The sequence below is a fragment of the Cetorhinus maximus genome, chromosome 3 (genome assembly GCF_964194155.1).
Source record: "Cetorhinus maximus chromosome 3, sCetMax3.hap1.1, whole genome shotgun sequence".
NCBI lineage: Eukaryota > Metazoa > Chordata > Chondrichthyes > Lamniformes > Cetorhinidae > Cetorhinus > Cetorhinus maximus.
Window position 1 is genome coordinate 183,553,272 of NC_135881.1, and position 21,078 is coordinate 183,574,349.

A 21,078-nucleotide genomic window follows, 5' to 3' on the forward strand; every position below is an offset into this window, starting at 1 on the left:
CCAGAAAAGAGATCACTGCAATGTATTAATTTCATCTGTCTTCAAATCACCTTGATGGCCTTTCTGTAGTCGTGCTTGTTCAAAAGTTCCGAAAAACACTTGGGCCTGAATTTTGCAGGTGGCAGACGGGCTTGGAGGGAGCAGGCGTGGGAGATCGCGGAGCCAATCGCCACCTGCGATTGGCTCCGCGCCGCCATTTTACGTGGGCGGACCAATTAAGGCCCGCCCAGTGTAAGACGCGAGCCGTAACGCTCAGCGCTACCTGTGTGGGCTGGGGGAGGAGGGAGAGTCGGGGCCAGCGCTCTTCCATGTGTATACGCGCGAGAGAGCGCTTCAATCTCCAAGAGGCACGGAGCTGTCTCAGGGAGTTTGAATCACTATTGAAATGATTAAATTCATGAATTAAAAATTTATTTAATTATGTCTCCTCATGTGACTGTGTCACATGAGATGGGACATGTTTTTATAGTTAGGAAACATTTTTCATTTTTTTAATATAAGTTTTAGGAAACCTCATCCCGCTCATGGATGGGGTTTCCTAAAAAACATGAAGGTCGCTTGGCCTTTTCACCCGCCCGCTGACCTTAAGGTTGGACAGGCAGCATAAACAATTACATTAATCACTTCCTTAATGGCCTTAATAGGCTGTTTAAATATCGGCGGGTGCGCAGCCGAACAAAACATCGCGATGACGTCAAGACACATGCCCGACGTCATCGCGCGTCATTTTACGCGTTGGCGTGTCGGGCCCGCCCCCGCCAACTGAAAAATCCTGCCCTTGAGCACCAACCAGTTTGATACATAATGTTCTTTCAGCATTTTGAAAATGACAATTGTTTCCCTTTTAATTTCAGAGCGAACAATTATAGTGGGGTCAATTATACAGTGGGTGGGTGGGGGGGGTGGGGGGGTGGAGTGAGTATTCTTGCCACCCTCCCCCAGTGTTTCAAAAGTTCTGTTGTACACCGACCAACTTTAAAGAAGGCTGCCCTGCAGCGATATTGTGCTGAGAGCAGCCTTAACTAGCATAGGGCAGAATTTTGCCCTTGGCGTGTGGGCTCGGTGGGGGCAGTCCGGAAGCCAACCACTGCCCGTGATCCACAGCGCACCGCGATTTCACGCTGACAGGCCAATTAAGGCCCGCCCAGTGGCAGTGCTGAGTGTTGCCTGTGCGGGCAGGGAGAGGAGGGTGAGCAGACCTAGCGCGCACTTTGCGCATGCGCGCGAAAGAGCGCTGAATATTCTCCCTGAGGCACGGAGTTGCCTCAGGGAGATGAAGAATATATTGAAAAAAGTATGAAACAGCAGAAAAAATTAATAAAACATGCCCCCTGTCGCATGAGCAGGGACATGTTTTTAATTAAAAATTAAAGTTTTTATTTTATGTTTATTTGCTTTTGGAAACCCCATCCTGCCGATGGATGAGGTTTCCAAAAAAATGCAAAGACCGCTTGGCCTTTTTGCCTGCCTGTCAACCATTGGGTTGGACAGGCAGTGAAAAATTCAGGACAATTGATAAATTAATGGCCTTAATAGGCTTTCTAATTGTCGGCAGGTGTGCTGCTGGCTGTGGCATGCGCCCGCTAACCAAAATATCGCGTGATGACGTCGGGACACTCGCCCGACATCATCGCGCGTCATTTCGCGCTCGGTCAGGTTGGGCACGCACCCGCCCGCCGAGCTAAAATTTCTGGCCATAGAGTGGGACCTCCACCCCTCAGTGGATGGAAGTCCCGCCCTCGAGAGCTACCGGCAAACCAGCTTGGCCGGAAGCACTTTTAGTCCCAATAGTGCCAGAACTCAGTAGTGGGCGTTGCTGGGACTACAAGCCATCCCACAAAGAAGACAGCACGGTCACCGGACTAAGTTTAGCCCGGGACTTTTGGGTGGGGAGGCATCGGGCACTGTAGGAAGGATGGGTGGGGGCTCGGGTTTTGAACGCCGGTGGGGAGAGGCTGAAATGCACACAGAGCACCCACCGAAGGAGGTACCCCCATTCCTTTCCACTTCTTCACCTCAGATAGTGAAAAAGTGGCCTGCCCACTCTTATCTGCCTTCGACTGCTAATTATTAAGGCGGCAGAGGTGGAATTAGGCCCTTAATTTCCCCTTAATTGGGCAGTTAGGGGCCTAGCTAGGCCGAAAGGCAAGGGGGCTTAGTGGACACCAGATCACCTTCCATATTATGGGGAACGAGTTGGGGATGGAGAGGAAGGTGGTTGGCTTGCCGCAAGTCATATTTTACATATCCCCACCAAACACACGCCTGGCAGTGTGCTGTAAAATTCACCCTGATGAGAAAATGTGTTGCTAAATTTAAAACATATTTACAAATTTAAATTTAAAAAAAGGTTTTTTTATCATATGATGGCCAATCACCAGATCTTCTCAAGGATCACGTTGCTAAAGATGAAAGGGAAGAATGGAGCTGAATGACTGGAAGGAAACAACACAGAAACATAACAAGGTCAAACTGCCACTGAAACAACCATTGAATGTGGGAAATAAAGCAATCCAAATTTTCATAATTTGTGTGAACTAATATGCTGAATTTTGCAGTCCCAATAAAGCACCTCGGCAAGAAATGCCCTTTTGTTGTCAGATTTAAACAGCTGTCAGGAAAAAGGAAATCTATGCCACAGAATCGATTGCTAGATCTGTGTGGACAGCTTTCTCCCTGGTCAATGGTGACTGCTGTTGCTTCACCATTGACTGCAAAATTCAGCCCATTAGTTCACACAAATTATGAAAACTTGGATTGCTTTATTTCTCACATTCAATGGTTGTTTCGGTGGCAGTTTGACCTTGTTATGTTTTTATGTTGTTTCTTTCCAGTCATTCAGCTCCATCCTTCCCTTTCATCTTTAGCAACATGGCCCTTGAGAGCATCTGTTGATTGGCTGTGCTGGCCATCATATGATGTAACAAGGCCAGGAAAGGTGAAGAAATGGCTTTTCTGAAGGACGGCCATTAAAAACAAGAGAATGGCTATTGTCTTTCAAAAGAAGAGACAGCCCATGATGATCTGGAAAATACACTGATTGAGTGGCTTTGAATTGAATAAAGTTCCAAAATTCCCTGTTAGTGATTGTTCTTAATGTTAGCGTTGTGTAATTGAAGCTTTCTGTTCACCATGGTGACAGTGGAGGAGAGACATGGGGGTTATGGGGACAAGATAGAGATCAAGAGAGACAAAGGGAGGCAACTATTTCCACTGAACATGCCAGAAACAACTTTCAAATGATATACAGCATTATTTAAAATTTAATTTAATGTGAGTACACTTTCTGATGTGTTTGCTGTTTCTTGAATGCAAAGTGATTTATTGGAACAGAATCAGAGAAAGATAAACCGACATCATTTACATAAAAGGCGACTTTGAAAACATAACAAAACAAAAACAGAATTACCTGGAAAAACTCAGCAGGTCTGGCAGCATCGGCGGAGAAGAAAAGGGTTGACGTTTCGAGTCCTCATGACCCTTCAACAGAACTGTTCAATCTGTTTTGAGTCACAAATGTCTTCGGTGCTCAATCAAGTATCTTCTTAATTTTATATTAACTGTGCTAAGCTTACACTAGAGGGAGCTAAGGGTTTCCATAACAGCTGTGCAAAGCGACAGATTTTACTCTCCAGGAGTACCTGTGGCCTGAAGGGGAGTTGGAGTGAGTGGATGAGGAGAGAGAGAGACAAGTGGGGGTTGGGAAAAGGAAGAGGGGGTTGGAGGTTGGATAATATCTGAAAGACTGGCAGAGATCCAGTACAGCAACAGGAATCTGCCTTTCCCTTCATGCCTTGGGAACGATTGGAAAAGAATGATGGAAATTAGCTTCTGAAAGCTGCAGAGTTTGCACATTCGTAGGGATGAACCTGGTATGGAGTCCTGCTGATCAGTGAACACACAGGTCAAGGACCCAGCAAATGAGGTGTGGCTGGAATCTGCTTTTATAATTCTTTCCTCTATCCTGTTACCTCAACTGAACAGGCGTGCTGTTGGATACAACCCACCAAGTGTTGAGAGGTACAGCCCACATATGTGGCACACACCAGCACTGAAATTCATATACCGCATTGCTTATTTATGTGGTAGGCAGAACATCTTTTTGATTTGACAGCAGCATCTTGTTAGTGAGCCATACCACTCATGCTGCTACTGCACTGTAGCATTTGAAAATATTTGAACAACAGGTGAAGCTAGTCACTTTACGTTGCTACCACGTAGTATCAAACAGCACATCCCTTCAGCTGCTCGCAATAGGCAGAGTACTGGCTGTACTCAACCAGTTCATACTTGCAAAACTCAGAGCAGTGTCCAACATGAGATGTGATTCTGCAATTGGACAACACCTACTAAACAACACTGATTGTGTTATAAATTACACTAACAACTGATTTAAGATGATCAGTGGGGCTTGTGGCTCACTTATGCATGCTAGCAGAAGCTACAAATATTCATATGCAGGGCCTTGTCCTTTGCAAACAGAAAGAATATGTCCAGGCATTGTGCCTTTTTTAACCTAAAAAAAGCTTGGGGGATAACCGTTCCCTCCTGCATTCTCCATGGCCTGTACAAATCAGAGTCCACTTGCCAAATAATCAGAACCTCAATGCAGTATCAATTGTTATTCCTTGTGAGATTTGGTATTCTTGTGATTCTGTCCTGAACAGTGCAAGACAAAAGGCTTCGACAGCATGTCTCTTTTTTCAGTAGTACTCAAGAGATGTGCAGCGCAGCATCAGAATAGAGTTGGGGAAAAGAGGACATGTCACTTTTGATGGCACTAGCTGCCGAATTGAGGTAAATTTAAAGGTCTAGTCTTTGAGTGCGAGTGGGTGAATGGGTAGTCAGTTCTGGGGATGGTGGGGGTGGTGGGGTGTGGAGTGTAGTTAACCAGGTCTTAGACCAGGTTTTAAACAGTCAGTCTAACATTTCCTGGGTAACTGTAAGTCATGTGGATCTAGCCTGAGTACCCGACTCTGGTCAAGAGTCGAAGACATTCGCACAGGGAACCAGGCAGCAAGGAGTTGCCCTTCACACAAAGCAATTCCCATATAGGTCCACGTGCCAGGACTTCCACAGGGCCCGAGCACACATCTTCCATCGTGCAACTGGTCTCCAACTATGTAGAGACTGGAAGATTTGGGACATTACCTAACAGCACACATGACAGACTGACATAAAATCTGCCTCCCTCCAGTTTGTGTTACTCTCTCCCTCTTCCTCTCCAGTTTGTGTTACTCTCTCCCCCACACCCTCCCGGGCTTGTGTTGTTGTCTCCCTCTCCCTCCCCGGTTTGCGTTTCTCTCTCCCTCCCTCTCCCTGGCTTGTGATGCTGTCTCCCTCCCCGGTTTGCGTTACTCTCTCCCTCCCCGGTTTGTGTTGCTCTCTCCCTCTCCGGTTAGCGTTGCTCTCTCCCTCCCCGGTTTGCGTTGCTCTCTCCCTCTCCGGTTAGCGTTGCTCTCTCCCTCCCCAGTTTGCGTTGCTCTCTCCCTCTCCGGTTAGCGTTGCTCTCTCCCTCCCCGGTTTGCGTTGCTCTCTCCCTCCCCTGTTTGCGTTGCTCTCTCCCTCCCCGGTTTGTGTTGCTCTCTCTCTCCCCGGTTTGTGTTACTCTCTCCCTCCCCGGTTTGTGTTGCTCTCTCCCTCCCCGGTTTGTGATGCTCTCTCTCTCCCCGGTTTGTGTTGCTCTCTCCCCGGTTTGTGTTACTCTCTCCCTCCCCGGTTTGTGTTGCTCTCTCCCCGGTTTGTGTTTCTCTCTCCCTCCTCGGTTTGTGTTGCTTTCTCCCTCCCCGGTTTGTGTTGCTCTCTCCCTCCCCGGTTTGTGTTGCTCTCTCCCCGGTTTGCGTTACTCTCTCCCTCCCCGGTTTGTGTTGCTCTCTCTCTCCTCGGTTTGTGTTGCTCTCTCTCTGGTTTGTGTTGCTCTCTCCCTCTCCGGTTTGTGTTGCTCTCTCTCTCCCCGGTTTGTGTTGCTCTCTCCCTCCCCGGTTTGCGTTACTCTCTCCCTCCCCGGTTTGTGTTGCTCTCTCCCTCCCCGGTTTGTGTTGCTCTCTCCCTCCCCAGTTTGTGTTGCTCTCTCCCCGGTTTGTGTTACTCTCTCCCTCCCTGGTTTGTGTTGCTCTCTCCCTCCTCGGTTTGTGTTGCTCTCTCCCCGGTTTGTGTTACTCTCTCCCTCCCCGGTTTGTGTTGCTCTCTCTCCGGTTTGTGTTGCTCTCTCTCTCCCCGGTTTGTGTTTCTCTCCCCGGTTTGTGTTACTCTCTCCCTCCCCGGTTTGTGTTGCTCTCTCCCTCCCCGGTTTGTGTTGCTGTCTCCCTCTCCGGTTTGTGTTGCTCTCTCCCCGGTTTGTGTTACTCTCTTCCTCCCTGGTTTGTGTTGCTCTCTCCCTCTCCGGTTTGTGTTGCTCTCTCCCTCTCCGGTTTGTGTTGCTCTCTCCCTCCCTGGTTTGTGTTGCTCTCTCCCTCTCCGGTTTGTGTTGCTCTCTCCCTCCCCGGTTTGCGTTACTCTCTCCCTCCTCGGTTTGCGTTGCTCTCTCCCTCTCCGGTTTGTGTTGCTCTCTCCCCGGTTTGTGTTACTCTCTTCCTCCCCGGTTTGTGTTGCTCTCTCCCTCCCCGGTTTGTGTTGCTCTCTCCCTCCCTGGTTTGTGTTGCTCTCTCCCTCCTCAGTTTGTGTTGCTCTCTCCCTCCTGGGTTTGTGTTGCTCTCTCCCTCCCCGGTTTGCGTTGCTCTCTCCCTCCCCGGTTTGCGTTACTCTCTTCCTGCCTGGTTTGTGTTGCTCTCTCCCTCCCCGGTTTGCCTTGCTCTCTCCCTCCCCGGTTTGTGTTGCTCTCTCCCTCCCCAGTTTGCGTTGCTCTCTCCCCGGTTTGTGTTACTCTCTTCCTCCCCAGTTTGCCTCATCAGTTGCTCTTACCAGGTCTTTGGGTTTATTCCAGGTGATTTTCCTTGACCCAGGTGCCATCATCCTCACAACCAGCAATGAAGCTTTGTGTTCTGAATAATAGCGAGACCATCAGGGCTTAGACAACACAGTTTGATGACAAGCTGTGACATTAAGGGTATTGTGCAAGTGTGTCCTGTGCATAGAAGGGACTAAAAATCTGTTAAGGCCCGATAACAGACATGGCAATCATTATGTGCAATTAACCTGTGCCCGTTTATAATAATGCAGGCAGAATTAAAAATTGTGCTGTTTTCTCATGTCTGTGACAGTGATATGCAGTCCAGCATTAAACGTGCTGCTGAGTGGTTACATATTCCACAGGGAGTCCAAGTTCTTGCAAGGCTCACACCAATTAAAGCCAGCCTGCACTTCTTAAAGCCAGGAGTCTGCAGTAGCTCCTGCAACCGGCTGGGGTATACTTTAGGAGCAGGAAGAAACTGGAGTAATGGCATAACAGACAAGGGAAAGGGCTCCTAAGTTCTCGCATGCAGTGCTGGAGGCCTTAGTGCAGAATGGGGGAGAGGTGCACTATTCAAAGGGGGCTAGGTGGCCCTGCAGACAGACACTGCAAAATCAATGAAAGCAGATATTCACAGAGGTCAGTGCCAGGGTCAGGTTCCAAGGACCTGGGTACAGTGCTGGAACAAGTTCAACGACCTCACCCGAGAGATCAAGGTTAGTGAATGCATCTTCAAACCCTAGTGATGGCACCCTCAGCTTTAACACTACCCAATGCACCACAGCCCCACTACTGACCCATCAACAATCTCTAGTAATCGGGACTCATAGTTAACATTCTGATGACACTCTACCTTACCCTCACACTTAACACTGCAGTATAACTCACACCCACATTTCGCAGCTTCCACTTGCTTTCAGCTATTAAGCTTTGCCCGGCACATCACCCAACTGCATTGGAACATGCTCACTGACACTTTCTCTCTTGCAGGACAAGGTGGCCCATATTAGACAGCCACAAAAGCAAACCAGCAGAAGGCAAATATGGCTATGTGCTGAACACCCCATGGGGGAGACAGTGCCGGGGATAATTGGAGAGACAGGAGTTGGGGCCGTGGCCAGCAGGGTCACTGAAGCCATCCACGATAAAGGCATGCTCCTGTGTTATGCAGCTCCTCAAATCCCACTTCTCCCTTTTCCTAAAATGTGTTAACCATGCACCTCTTGCTTTCCCCCACCCCTCCCTGAGTGCAATTATATTTTCAGATACCCAACAAGTGCCATTTGGCCATTCAAAGGTACCTGAGGGTGAAGGCCCAGAAAAAGAGCAGACCTCTAAGGAAGAAACACCATCACTTCATCTGACATCCAAATCCACCAGCTCAGATCCTGGCACTCTGCACACCTTAGAAGGTAGTATACAGGTGGGATCTGCACATGCCATGTCACCAGGCATGAGTGGGCTTCAGCTAGGCCAGGGGGAAGGATAGAGTATGTGTGGCATCTCACTTTAGGGTGAGGTCACAGGCAAGTATTTTTTAAAATTCATTCATGGGATGTAGGCATCGGTGGCTGGGCCAACATTTATTGCCCATCCCTAATTGTCCTTGAGAAGGTGGTGGTGAGCTGCAAGTTCTGCTGCTGAGGACTCATTTTGACTTCCATGGGTGATGCACAGGAAAAGGCTGAAGGACATGCACAGCAGAATACTTGGTGTATTGGCAGGCATGTCAGAGAGCCTGTTGCCATTGTTAAAGAGCATGGAGGGGTCCAGGACTAACTTACCACAGGCCTTCATGCAAAGCTTGGAGCCCATCGTTCAAAGCTTGGAAGTGGTCGCCAAATCTAATGGTGGACCCAACAATGGTGCAGCATCTGATGGCTGATGTCTCAGCTTCCATTGCAGTGCAAGTTGTCAAAGTCTGAGTAAGGCCAAGAGATCTCTGCTTGTTGCCATGCAAGTTCAACTTGGTGGCATGCAAGTTCAGATTGTGACCATCATGACTGTGGATACCAGTGCTCAAAGGAGCTTGCAGGTTTCACAGCAGTCCAGAATTTGTGCTCCAACAGATTACAAGGGTGTCTGAGGTGCTGCCCTGAGGCAGTGGCTCTGTGGTGCATGAGCTTGCTGTCTTCTCTCTGAGGATGACAGCATTTATGCACCCATCATTGCCAATGCCCTTGCTGTCAGGCAGCCAGCCAGTCCAGAATGCTGGCGTACATCCTGAGGTGGTACAGTTGGAAGATGGGTTTTTGGGACCCAGAAGTGGTTGGGCTTGTCCTGCAAGAGCATTTGCAGTTCCCCCAGTGAACGTCAGCAACCTTCCACCAGCCATGCTGCAGCAATGCTGCTCACAGTGCGTGGGAGCACTAGGCCAGAAAAAGGCACTAAAGAATGTGCAAGGGCGAATAGTTTGACTATTGTAAGTATTGGAAATGTTGGATAAAGTTGGTATGGAATGTTGTTTTGTGGTGTCTTATTTCAGGATCATGGCCAAGGAGACACTAAGATGGACTGTAACAGGGGGATAGATAAACTGAACAATGAGAATTTGGGGATTTATTAAGGGGGACACAAAGTCTGATGATATGCTCATGGACAGCTCGTCTGGAGCAATGATGTGAGCTGCCTTCTCCCTTTCCTCCTCATCCCGAGGTGGTCACCAAGACCCTGGTGGCAAGGGCTTTGTCTTTGCGATGGTTGCATCATGGAGAATGCAGCAGACCACTGCAAGTCATGAGACACCCTTTGAGCGCTAGTGGGCTGTCCCCAAGTGGTCAAGGCAGCGGAACCATTGCTCCAGAATGCCAGTGGTCTGCTCCACAACATTCCTAGTTGCAACATGGCTCTGATTATAGGAGTTCTGTCCATGGTTGGTAAGATTGTGGAGGGTAGGCAATAGCCACATGTACAGTGGATAGCCCTTTACTCTGAGCAGCCACCCTCTAGTTTGACATGGTGGCATACCGATGGCTGGAACTGCACACTGGTGCAAGATGAAAGCATCATGACTGCTGCCCCAATAGTGGGCATTTACCAACATAATGTTCTAGACGGGGTTGCACGTCGGATGTACATCGAGTGGTATCCCTTGAGATTTTGCTGCATGTTTCAGCGAGAATGTTAATCGGAGCAAGAAGATCCAAAATGGCAGGTTGGGCATCAACTTAGCATTACACACTGACTCATGTCACAATCTGCCTGCATTCAGCCCGGACACAGCTCACTCACACTATCACCCTCCACAACATGGTGATCAGCATAGGCCATGTTGGAATTGGTCTGGAGAGCAACACCCATCATTATTTTCCTCGACCAGCTCCTGCAGCCCCAGAGTTACTGAGCCCAATTTTGTGGACAATTTATCCTGAGTTGCCAGCTCAGGAGACCAATCGCCCATTCAGATGGAATACTGCCATTCAGGTGGAGGTTTGGGAACCCTACCATGGAACCATAAGTTCAATTTTAATTGTGTTGAGGCATTTATGGGCTGCAGAATTATGAGATAGGCCTCAACACTCCCAAGATGTTCTGCATAGCCATTTGACTAGGCATACATGGGAGTTCTTCTGCTCAGAGAGGCCATTACCTCTAAGAAATAGTTGGGATGACAAAGATCCTGGGAGTTAACAACAGGCCAAATAGTCGATCACCTGGCCAATAGTGAATTTGAGATAAAGACAGAAAATGCTGGGAAAACTCAGCAGATCTGAGTTTGAATTTGAGGTACTGCCTGTGGGAATCCCTGTGTGTAAGCCTAAAATCGATCCTGTGTGTAAGCATAAAGTCAACCATTGCCAGCTAATTGCTTGGACAAGTCACATGCCTGCATGAGTTGCAGCAAAGCGACCATTTTAAACTTGCTTTAGTCCATTGCTTTAGGAAGGGTCAAAATCCCTAGAAGCTCTTCAGGAATACCAAGTGAAGAGGTAAAACACTTGGGTTTTCCACCTTATAGGGAATCACTAAGAAAACCTCAGCTATAAACAGTTTCCAAAGAAAATCATGAATCTGAGAATAGTTTTCTTGGGGCCATTCAAATATCTTCTTAAATTTTATAGGTGGTTACTGCACGTGGAGAGCTTAGCACTGCTGAACAATTTCCACTGCTCATGCATTTGGCAAAAGAATTTTCCACTCCCCTGGAATAGAGCCATCCCAGTTATTTTCCCTCCAGTGGTGAAGGGTGCCAACACTTTTGAGCAAGGTCAAATAGGGTGGCAGGGATCTCTCCAGGACCTCCCTGAAACAGTCATTACATTCCTTGATCTCTCATTCTCTCTGGGGATAAAAAGGCAACTGCCTTAGTGCCCCATCAATCTGAGCTGGATTTTCACTAGGGGATTTTCACTACCAAGGTAGGTACTTTGAGTCAGGAAATTTCCTGACTTGGCAGACCAACCTTGGTGGAAAGTGCCCCATTAGACCCAATTTTCTGAGACATGGGTGTGGGGTGGAGTCAGGCCCACAGCCCCCAGAGCTGAGTGGAGATGGCCAAAGGCCGCCAAGTGCCAAGGTGGGCTGTTTAAAAGGTTCTCTTCAGTTATCTAGGACTTCATCCCAGTTGTTTGCTTATACTTTAGGTCCTCCAGCCTTCACCCCTCACACCCCTCATGCCCCTTCCCACATTCATAATTCTCTGAAAGATACTGCTGTTGCTACAACTCTATAAAAAGTGTCAATCAAATAAGACATTTAAAGTATCAATCACAGAAGCTACAAGCACTTGACGCATCTTTATCTTACGCAAATAAACATCGAGCCATTGAGAAAAGGGATCACAGAAAAAAAATAACTTATTTTATATCGTAAAGCTGTCACTGAGGCAGAGTTTTTCCTTCTCCCCAGCTGTGTCAGCAACGTAAAACATTTTATGGGAGTCTGGGCTCTCAGCCAAGCCACATTGTGCACGCTGTAAATACTCAGCAAGTCAGGCAGCATTTGTGGAAAGAAACAGTTAGCTTTTAGTTGACCTTTCATTGGAACAACCTTAAAACATTGGATGGAATTTAATGCCTTTCCCTGAGGCATATTTGAGGGAGTGGACATTTAGTCAGGCAGGGTGGTGGCGGTTAGGGACCACACCACCTTCACACTTCTGCCCCGACTAAGTCCGGAGTGGGAAGGTTCATGGACAGCCTTCCTACTTTGCTAATTGAGGCTCTCAAATGAGCAATTAATGCAGGAAACACGAAAAGCAAACCATGTGAAGGATTTTGGTGGGGGGGAGGGTGGCGTGTGTGGATCTCCCTTGTTCAAAGGCACTCAGTGCCTGATCAAAGGGCTGATACTGAGATGAGGGGGCGGGGGTGCTGACAGCCAACCCTCTGCTCTTGCTGCCTCCCTCCCTCCCCCTCCCCACCTAAAACCCTCGCGACCCCACCCTGTGAACCCCCATCCTGCCATCACTCACCTGTGGACTGGGTCCCTCAGCAATCTTGGGCCTCGGGCGAGTGCATGGTTGGCAGCTTTAAGGGGTGCTGGATTTCCGCCCCCAGGATCCTTGATCCCAGGGAAGGATCGCTGCTGTACAGACTTGTGCAGAATGCTACAGGAGATGATGATGTTAAAATGTGTGTGTATGAAGATACGAATTAGGAGCAGAAGGCACTCGACCCTTTGAGCATGCTCCACCATTGAATGAGACCATGGCTGATCTGACTGTAACCTCAACTCCACATTCCTGACTACTCCCGATAGCCTTTCACTCCCTTGCCTATCAAGAATCTATCTACCTCTGCCTTAAAAACATTCAAAAAGCCTGATTCCACTGCCTTTTGAGGAAGAATGTTCCAAACACTCACAAAACTTGAGAAAATATTTCTCTTCATCTCTGTCCTAAATGGGTGACCCCTTATTTTTAAATAAGTGACCCCTTGTACTAGATTTTCCCACAAGAGGAAACATCCTCTCCACATCGACCGTGTCAACACCCCTCAGGATCTTGAAGGTTTCAATCAAGTCACCTCTTACTCTTCTAAACTCCACCGGATACAAGCCTAACCTGTCCAACCTTTCCTCATAAAACAACCCACATAATCTAGGTATTAGTTTAATGAACCTTCTCTGAACTGCCTCCAATGCATTTACATCCTTCATAAATAAGTGGACCAGCACTGTACACAGTACTCCAGATATGGTCTCATCAATGCCTTGTATACCTAAAACATAACCTCCCTACTTTGTCTTCAATTCCCCTAGCAGTAAATGATAACATTCTATTAGCTTTCCTAATTATTTGCTGTACCTGCAAGCTAGCCTTTTGCGATTCATGCACTAGGACACCCAAATCCCTCTGAATCTCAGAGCTCTGCAATCTCTCACCATTTAGATAATATGCTTCCTTTTTATTCTTCCTGCTAAAATGGACAATTTCACACGTTCTTATACTATACTCCATTTGCCAGGTCTTTTCCCACTCACTTAACCTATCTACATCTCTTTGTAGCCTCCTTGTGTCCTTTTCACATCTTACTATCCTAACCATCTGTCATCAGCAAATTTAGCAACCATTCCTTCAGTCCCTTCGTCATCAAGTCATTTATATAAATTGTAAAAAGTTGAGGCCTCTGCACTGATCCCTCTGGCACACCACTCATTACATCTTGCCAACCAGAAATAGTCCCATTTATGCCTACCCTATGTTTCCTGTTAGCCAGCCAATCTTCTATCCATGCCAATATGTTACCCCAACACCAGGAGCTTTTATTTTTCACAATAACCTTTGATGTGGCACCTTATCAAATGCCTTCTGGAAATCTAAATCCTGTATATCCACCAGTTCCCCTTTATCCACTATTCCGCTTTATCCACAGCATATCCAAGTGTCCTGCTATAATGTTTTTAATAATAGCTTCTAACTCTGCTGTATTTTGCTTTAGTTTATCTGAGTGGGCTTCTTGTGAACCAATTTGATCCAGTAGGTCAATTGCAATGGCAGCATGCCTCGCTTCTTGTCGCTTGTGGGGAGGGCTCCCACAATGTCTTGAGACCTTTGCTACACCCGTCCCCAATGTAAATACTATTCATCTTAGAGGAAATAATACTAGGTCAATGAAACGATTCAGAAAATATGGCTATATAACCAAATCGATGACTACAATGGATAACCACCAGTGCATGTTGTACAGCTGAGGCTACATGTGGTAATGCAAGAGGAACAAAACATTTCTCACCAATTTAGAAGAAAGTATTTCCTTCCCTGTCACCACAAAATCCTGTCTGAATTAACAGCCCTTGCAAAGCTTTTTGTGGGAGTGCCACCACCTGCAAGCTCCCCTCCAAGCCATACATCATCCTGACTGAACTATATCACCATTCCTCACTATCACTGGATCAAAATCCTGGAACTCCTTTCCTAATAGCACTGGGTGTCCTTGCACCACATGGACTGCAGTGGTTCAAAAAGGTGGCTCACCACCACCTTTTTAAGGACAGTTGGGGATGGGCAATAAATGTTGGCCTTGCCAGTGATGCCCACATCCCATTAAAGAAAAATAAAAAAAGGTATTTTCAAAACTAAAGCTGTCCTTCTAATCTGGAACATTTTATGAGCTGTTAATATCAATGGCATTTACCTAGTACATATTTTTACCTGAACCATTGATTTTTTGATAAGTTGAATGTAAAATTGAAAAAGTGAAGAAGGAAAGGAAGAGGATGATGGTAAAAATGCGGTTAGACTTCATTTGAAATAAGTAGTAAAAATTGGGGCCCCGAGTTAGACATACACAAATTGGTGCTCAAGGGACAGGAAAAGCTATGAACGCAAAAAAATCTGTAAAGAGATACTGCAAGGCTGCATGCACAATAAACTCCAGATGGGAAAGTATGGAAGCTATGAAATGGAGAGGAGCTGAAGTCCCAGGTTCCTGGAAGAAGTAAGCTAGCTTCTGGGAGCTAAACTTAATGGGTGGATTTGGAAATAAGAGAGAGGAAATTTTATATGCAAGTTGAAGAATTCCTTTGGTGAGTTATTTTAATAGCACAGAAATTAACTTCTGCATTTTGATTTATGATTGAAATGTGATCAATTGTGGACATAAGTGGGAAACTGTTACTGGTTCAGTGTCATGACCAGATGCATACTTGTAATTCACCACAAATTCAATTATTTTTAAACCCAAATTTATTTTTAATTTCAAAGGAAAATATAAGGAAGATGGCACTCATGTCAAATGGCAAGTTCCTCATTCCCTCAAAAATCCAATTATTTCTGAACCCTTTGTATCAGTTCCAGTGTTTTACCCAGCTGAGTTCTGACCAAATGCTAAAAGGAAATGAGACAAGCAACTATAGTAGTAAAATACAGAAGCTAGGGTAGCTTTCTTAGACATTTTTATACACTCAAACAAAAACTAAGAGCAGCTTTGTGGTTAGGTACACCCTCGCTTATTTCAGTTCTCATCACTGACTGTTTCCTGTGCTCCGGACCACAAGCCGGAATGAGTACCGTGCAAAGAGCATCTTGCTCAGACCTGATAGCAGAAAGTAGAGCTTAACCACAAACACAGAATTGACAGGATATATTCCTTAGTAACTTTCATCTATTATTAGATTTCATCTAAGAAGCTCAGTGCCATGCACATTTTGTTCTTGAAAAAGAAATGTGGCAATAGCAGTCCGTTTCCTTGTTTGTAGATTTGCGTGTTTAGATAAAGCAACTCTTGCTTAACGCCGTTTGTGGTAATTGCATTTAGCCTGAACATTTATTTTAGTGGATTAACCTATTTATTGCTTTCGTTCGTAATTTTCCCTTTACTTGCCTGGGATATACTAGTTTGTTAAATAGTTTTATTCTACTCAAAAACACGTTGACTTTGTCTGCACATAAAGTACATTGTGAGAAAACGAGGGCATTTCCTCCATTCTGAATATGAATAAATATACATTCACTTAAATAGCTATTCTGTCAACAGAAAATACATCTAAGTTTTCAATATTATCCAAATGACAAGATTAATACAGCTTATAGGATATTGCAATTGTTAGAATTTTACCTCCTGCAGATCGACGTAGATTTCTCCTGGGGTCCTTCAGTTTCATTTGAAGATACATGGCAGTATAACTGGATGCCATACTGTATTGTGAAAAATTAATATTTTCTCCTTTTTCTAGCTCGGTGTATTCAATTGTATGGAGACGTATCTGTTATCGTTTTAGCGAATACTTTTGTTCTGCTTGAGTAAGACCTTCCGCAGAACAGGAAATGGCCTTCTCCTACCTAATTGGCTGGTCAGAATGTGCTTACACAGCACCAATGGCTTGACACTGATAATTGTTTTGCAGTTAATGGTAGCAATACAAGTTCATTCTTTTGGTCCTATTTTACTACCTGTTGATGGTTAGGTAGGCTCATGTAAACCATTAAAGCACGTCTGCTTTGCTGCAGGCTTCCATGTGCACTAATTTAATATTTGCAACTAATGAATAGTGGCAGGATAAAGAAAAACAAACTCTTGTGGTTTGCAGTGTTAACAATAGAAACAGCTTAACCCTTTGGGGACTGTACCATACAAGTCAGGAGGGGGGATTTTAACCACCACCCAGTTCTGGTGGATTCTGAGGCCTGGTGGGTTTTAACGGCCAGGCCTCACTCATATGATTGGTGAGGGGTTTACCTGTCTGATTGCTTCAGCCCACCCTTCTGTCGGGCTGGATTTGTGGCGGCCCATACAGAGGGTGATTTAAAGAGGGGATATACTTCTCGAAGGGAGGCTGCATTCTTATTGCTAACATTGAGACATTGGCAGAAACTGCAGAGACCAATCTGGAAGACGAGTCAGAAGTTTTCAGATACGTGTCTGGAGGTCCTAGTTGAAGGAATGGGCATGGGAGGAAGATACAGTCCATCAATAGGGAAAAAGATGCCAAAGCAGAACGTTTAGAGATGCTGCACATGTTGACATTAGCATCATGCCCAACCAAGACCTGGGAAGGGTGGGGGTGGGGTTGGGGGTGGGGGGATGAACAATGTGCAAAATACTGGGAACATTGCCTTTGGGGGCCCCAGCTCAACTCAGCTTTTGCCTTTTCTGGCAGCAGCCTCCCCTCTCCATCAAAAGTGACAGGCTCACACCTCAATGTACTCACGCACAAGCATGCGGTGGGCACTCCACGACAAACTGTCCTGGAGCGGAAGGCTGCTTCTGTGCAGCCATTTGTTTTGACAGTTAGGATGCATTCTGGGTGATGTAGTCCGCCCTTGACCACGCTGTCAGCCTCCTGCACAGGCACCGGCCCACTAAATGATTACAGGAGTCGCCAGCAGCAGCCACAGTTGCAGCAAAAGCGAGGCCCAGGGCAGGTGGAGTGTTACACAGGACAAAAAAGGAAGCAGGTCTTGCCACCTTCACAGCTGTCCTGAACTCCTCCTCAGCAATATTAATCTCCAAACCTCCCAGGCCCTGGGTGGGGGATGGGTGGGTGGTGTGGGGAAGTGCGCATGACAGAGCGAACACGAGAGCTGAAACTGGGAATGATCTGGACAGAGACATGAAGTCCTTCCCCAAAACCCTATCACTGGGGCTGGGAGGAGGAAAACCCAGGTTGAAAGACAGCCTGCTTCTGACCGCCACTTTCGTATGAATTCTGCCAAGGTGAGTTTGTAGTGTGTGCTACCAGAAGCAAACTCAAGGTCAGTGTTAGCTAAACCCAACTCCTTAGCTTGGCCCCAGTTCCATCCCCCTTCCCTAGTGACCAGGACCAGGACTTGGAGCCTACTCTGGCCTTCTATAGCTGAGCTTCTTAAGTGGAAAGGCAAAAAGAGTTTTATTAGATAGCTCTGCTGCTTGGCAGTTTAAAATGGTCATTGATATAAATTACTCAATTTGTTTAAATCAATTTATTGCTTTGACATTGATTTCTTTTTGCTCAGCAAGTTGTTTATGTTTTCATCATACTTTAACTTCTTTTTGAAATTCATGTTTAACGTTGTGCCAAATCAGATCTCAGGCAGCTGCTGATGGGTTTCTTGCTGAAGGGGAATGGGAGGCTCACAAGATGTCTCACTGCTATAGGGCTGGCAAAAAGGGGTTATTTTTGCTCCAACAGAAACGGGAAGTGTTGAAAATGCTCAGCATGTCAGAGAGAAACAGAGCTCAATGATCCTTCATCAGAACTAGTGCAATTCGTGGACCTGAGGCAATGATTCAGTTTCTCCCTCCACAGATGCTGCCTGGCCTGCTGAGTGTTTCCAGCATTTTCTGTTTATATTTCAGATTTCCAGTCTCTGCAGTACTTTGCTCTCTTATCATTTGCTCCATGCTGGGCATTTGTAAGTGTGGTTAGTTTCAATTTAAAATGAGAAAATATTTATCATTCAATGCAAAGTGTATTTTTTCTGCTATCAAAGCCCACTTGTGTGGATAGAAATAACACATTTTGCTGGTGAATTGGTTGGTGCCCTTTTTTTGAAACTTGGAAGTGAAACAAAGAGTCATGCACTAATAGAATGTGCCACTGATAGTTCTCGGATATTCTCATTTGTACACAGGAATTGTTGTTTGCAGTGCTTGTGAGCTCCTAGTCTTTTGGATGTTACTGTCTGGATATTGCATAGGGCCAGGTTCAAAGAAGCGGAGCTGATTGCATAATATGAACAATCAATTTGTGTGTAAGGTCTGACAAAGCCGTGGTTGGAAAGTGTATCGTACTGAAACCTGAGCTTTTGATGGGCTTTATAAATAGCGGAATAGAGTACAAAAGCCCAGAAGTTTTGCTAAACCTTATATAAAACGGTTTGACCCACTTTGACTACGGTTCCCAATTCTGGGCAACTGAATGGTGTAAAAGGCTTTGTAGAGGGTTTAGAAGAGAGTTACTCGAATGGCTCCAGGGATGAGGGATTACAGAGAAGCTGGGGCTGTCCTCCTTCGAGCCAAGAAGCCAGAGGAGATTTGATGCAGGTGCATAAAATTATGGAGGGTTTGGGTAGAATAAATTGAAACTGTTTCCAATGGCTGAAGGATTGATAAATGAAGTTAAATCTGGGTCAACTGATTAAGTTGATTGGTTAAAGAACCAGAGGCAACACAAGGAAAAATTTTTCCATGAAGAGTGGGCAGGATTTGGAACCCCGATATTGTGGTGGATACATATTCAAATTAGTGTTCAAAAGGAGTTCAAAACTTGGAGCAAACAATTGTAGGGAAAGAGCGGGGGTGTGGGGTTTGTGGGAGGCCTGACTGGATTTCTCTTTGAAAGAGCTGGCACAGAATCAATGGGCTGAATGGCATCCTTCGGCGCCGATCTATTCTATTCTATAGGACCCAAAGCACATCAAAATTTACTCTATGGAAGCTGTCGAGGGCTGAGGGTGGGTGGGGGGAAATAAGGGGCCAGAAACAAGAAAAGCACCAGGGCCCATGATTTCTCTCCCTAGCCCTGTCCCCAGGCTGCATGTGATACATTCTACCCGATTAACTTCAATGGAAAAGAACATCAGGGAGAATATATAATGGAACAATCTGTAATGACAAGTTTACTGTGCAGCAGTGAAAGTTAAAATCTACTTCCAAAGCTAATCATCTTATATGATAAGATTAATAAGACACAGCATTACTTAAGTGGCACCACACTTTTCTCTTGCAATTCCCAAAACAGTAAATTCCCAATCTCAGTCATGCTGCTTAGGGGAGACATTAGTTGGAAATCAGGTACTTCATTAAAAGGAAGGACAGATATTCAGGGATCAACTCTCCCCTGTCACTACCATGCAATTACTTTAATAATTGTACAACTGCATTAGCAAAAGTTAGAAAGCTGTTCACCTTAATCTGCTTCTCTGCAGAAACTGGAAGAACAGGGGAAACAATATAATAAAGATTGTTCACATGAGTCACTAAAAGCTAGCAGGCAGGTGCAGCAAGAAACAGGAAGGCAAATGATATGTTGGCTTTCATTGCAAGCGGACTTGAGTACAGGAGTAAAGATGCCTTGCTGCAATTGTAACCTTGGTGAGACTGCATTCGGAGTGTTGTGTACAGTTTTAGTCTCCTTACCGAAGGAAGGATATACTTGCCATAGAGGGAGTGCAACGGAGGTTCACCAGGTTAATGCCTGGGATGGCGGGATTGTCTTATGAGGAGAGACTGAGGAGACTGGGTCTGTATTCTCTAGAGTTTTGAAGAATGAGAGGTGACATCATTGAAACAATCAAAATTCTGACAGGACTGTACAGAGTAGATGTAGGTCAGATATTTCCCCTGGGCTGGTGAGTCTTGAACCTGTCTCAGGATAAAGGGTGGGCCATTTAAGACTGAGATGAGTAGGAATTTCTTCATTCAGAGGGTGGTGAATCTTTGGAATTCTGTACCCCAGAGGGCTGTGAAAGCTCAATCGTTGTGCGTGGTCAAGACAGAAACTGATAGATTTCTGGATACTAATGACATTAAGGGATATAGGGATATTGGGGAAAAATGACATAGAGGTAGATGTTCAGCCAGAATCTGCTGAATGGTGGAGCAGGGTCGACAGGCTGAAAGGTCTACTCCTGCTCCTATTTCCTATGGGGAGAATTTTCTCCCCGTCGTGGGGGTTGGGCGGGGGCAGGCGCAGGCGGTTGCGCAGCTGATCGCCGCCCGCGATTAGCTGGGTGCCGCCATTTTACGTGGGTGGGCCAATTAAGACCCACCCAGCGTGATGTGTGCCCAGAAGCGCTGAGCGCTCCCTGTGTGGGCGGGATGGTTGCCTGAGTCCGGAGTGCGCTCTTTCGCACATGCGCGTGAAAGAGTGCAGGAATCTCCCTGAGGCACAGAGCTGCCTCAGGGAGATTAGTTTAAATTCTGAAAATTTTAATAAAGAAAACAAAAATTTAAGACATGTCCCCTCATGTGAAAATGTCACATGAGCTGGGACATGCCTATGAATGTTATTAAAATTTTTATAAAACTTTAAATACATTCATGAAACCTCATCCCGCCTGTGGATGAGGTTCCATGATAAATGTGAAGGCCGCCTGGGCTCTTCGCCTGCCCACCAACCTTAAGGTTGGACCAGCAGCTCAGTTAGTGATCTTAATTGGAATCTAAATGGCCTTAATAGGCTTTAGACAGTTCGGTGGGCGCGCACCTGAGTCAGCTGCGCGCCTGCCGAACTGAAATTCTGAATGACGCGCGGTGATGTCGGGACGCACGCCTGATGTCATCGCACGTTATTTTACTCGTCGGCGAGCAGGTCCCCCCCCTCGT

The 21,078-nt window shown here is 46.1% G+C and overlaps 1 protein-coding gene across 2 annotated transcripts in view; it reads right to left on the bottom strand.

Annotated features, from left to right (window-relative positions):
* The window catches only part of LOC144679083 (genetic suppressor element 1-like), a 330,347-nt gene extending 314,276 nt beyond the window's left edge, over positions 1 to 16,071 (bottom strand). For both annotated transcript variants that reach the window (XM_078539365.1, XM_078539364.1), the window contains exon 1: positions 15,889 to 16,071. In XM_078539365.1, coding sequence (XP_078395491.1) covers positions 15,889 to 15,967 — 79 coding nt within the window. In that variant the 5' untranslated portion in view covers positions 15,968 to 16,071. The remainder of the gene's footprint in view (positions 1 to 15,888) is intronic.
* Positions 16,072 to 21,078: the final 5,007 nt, after the last annotated feature.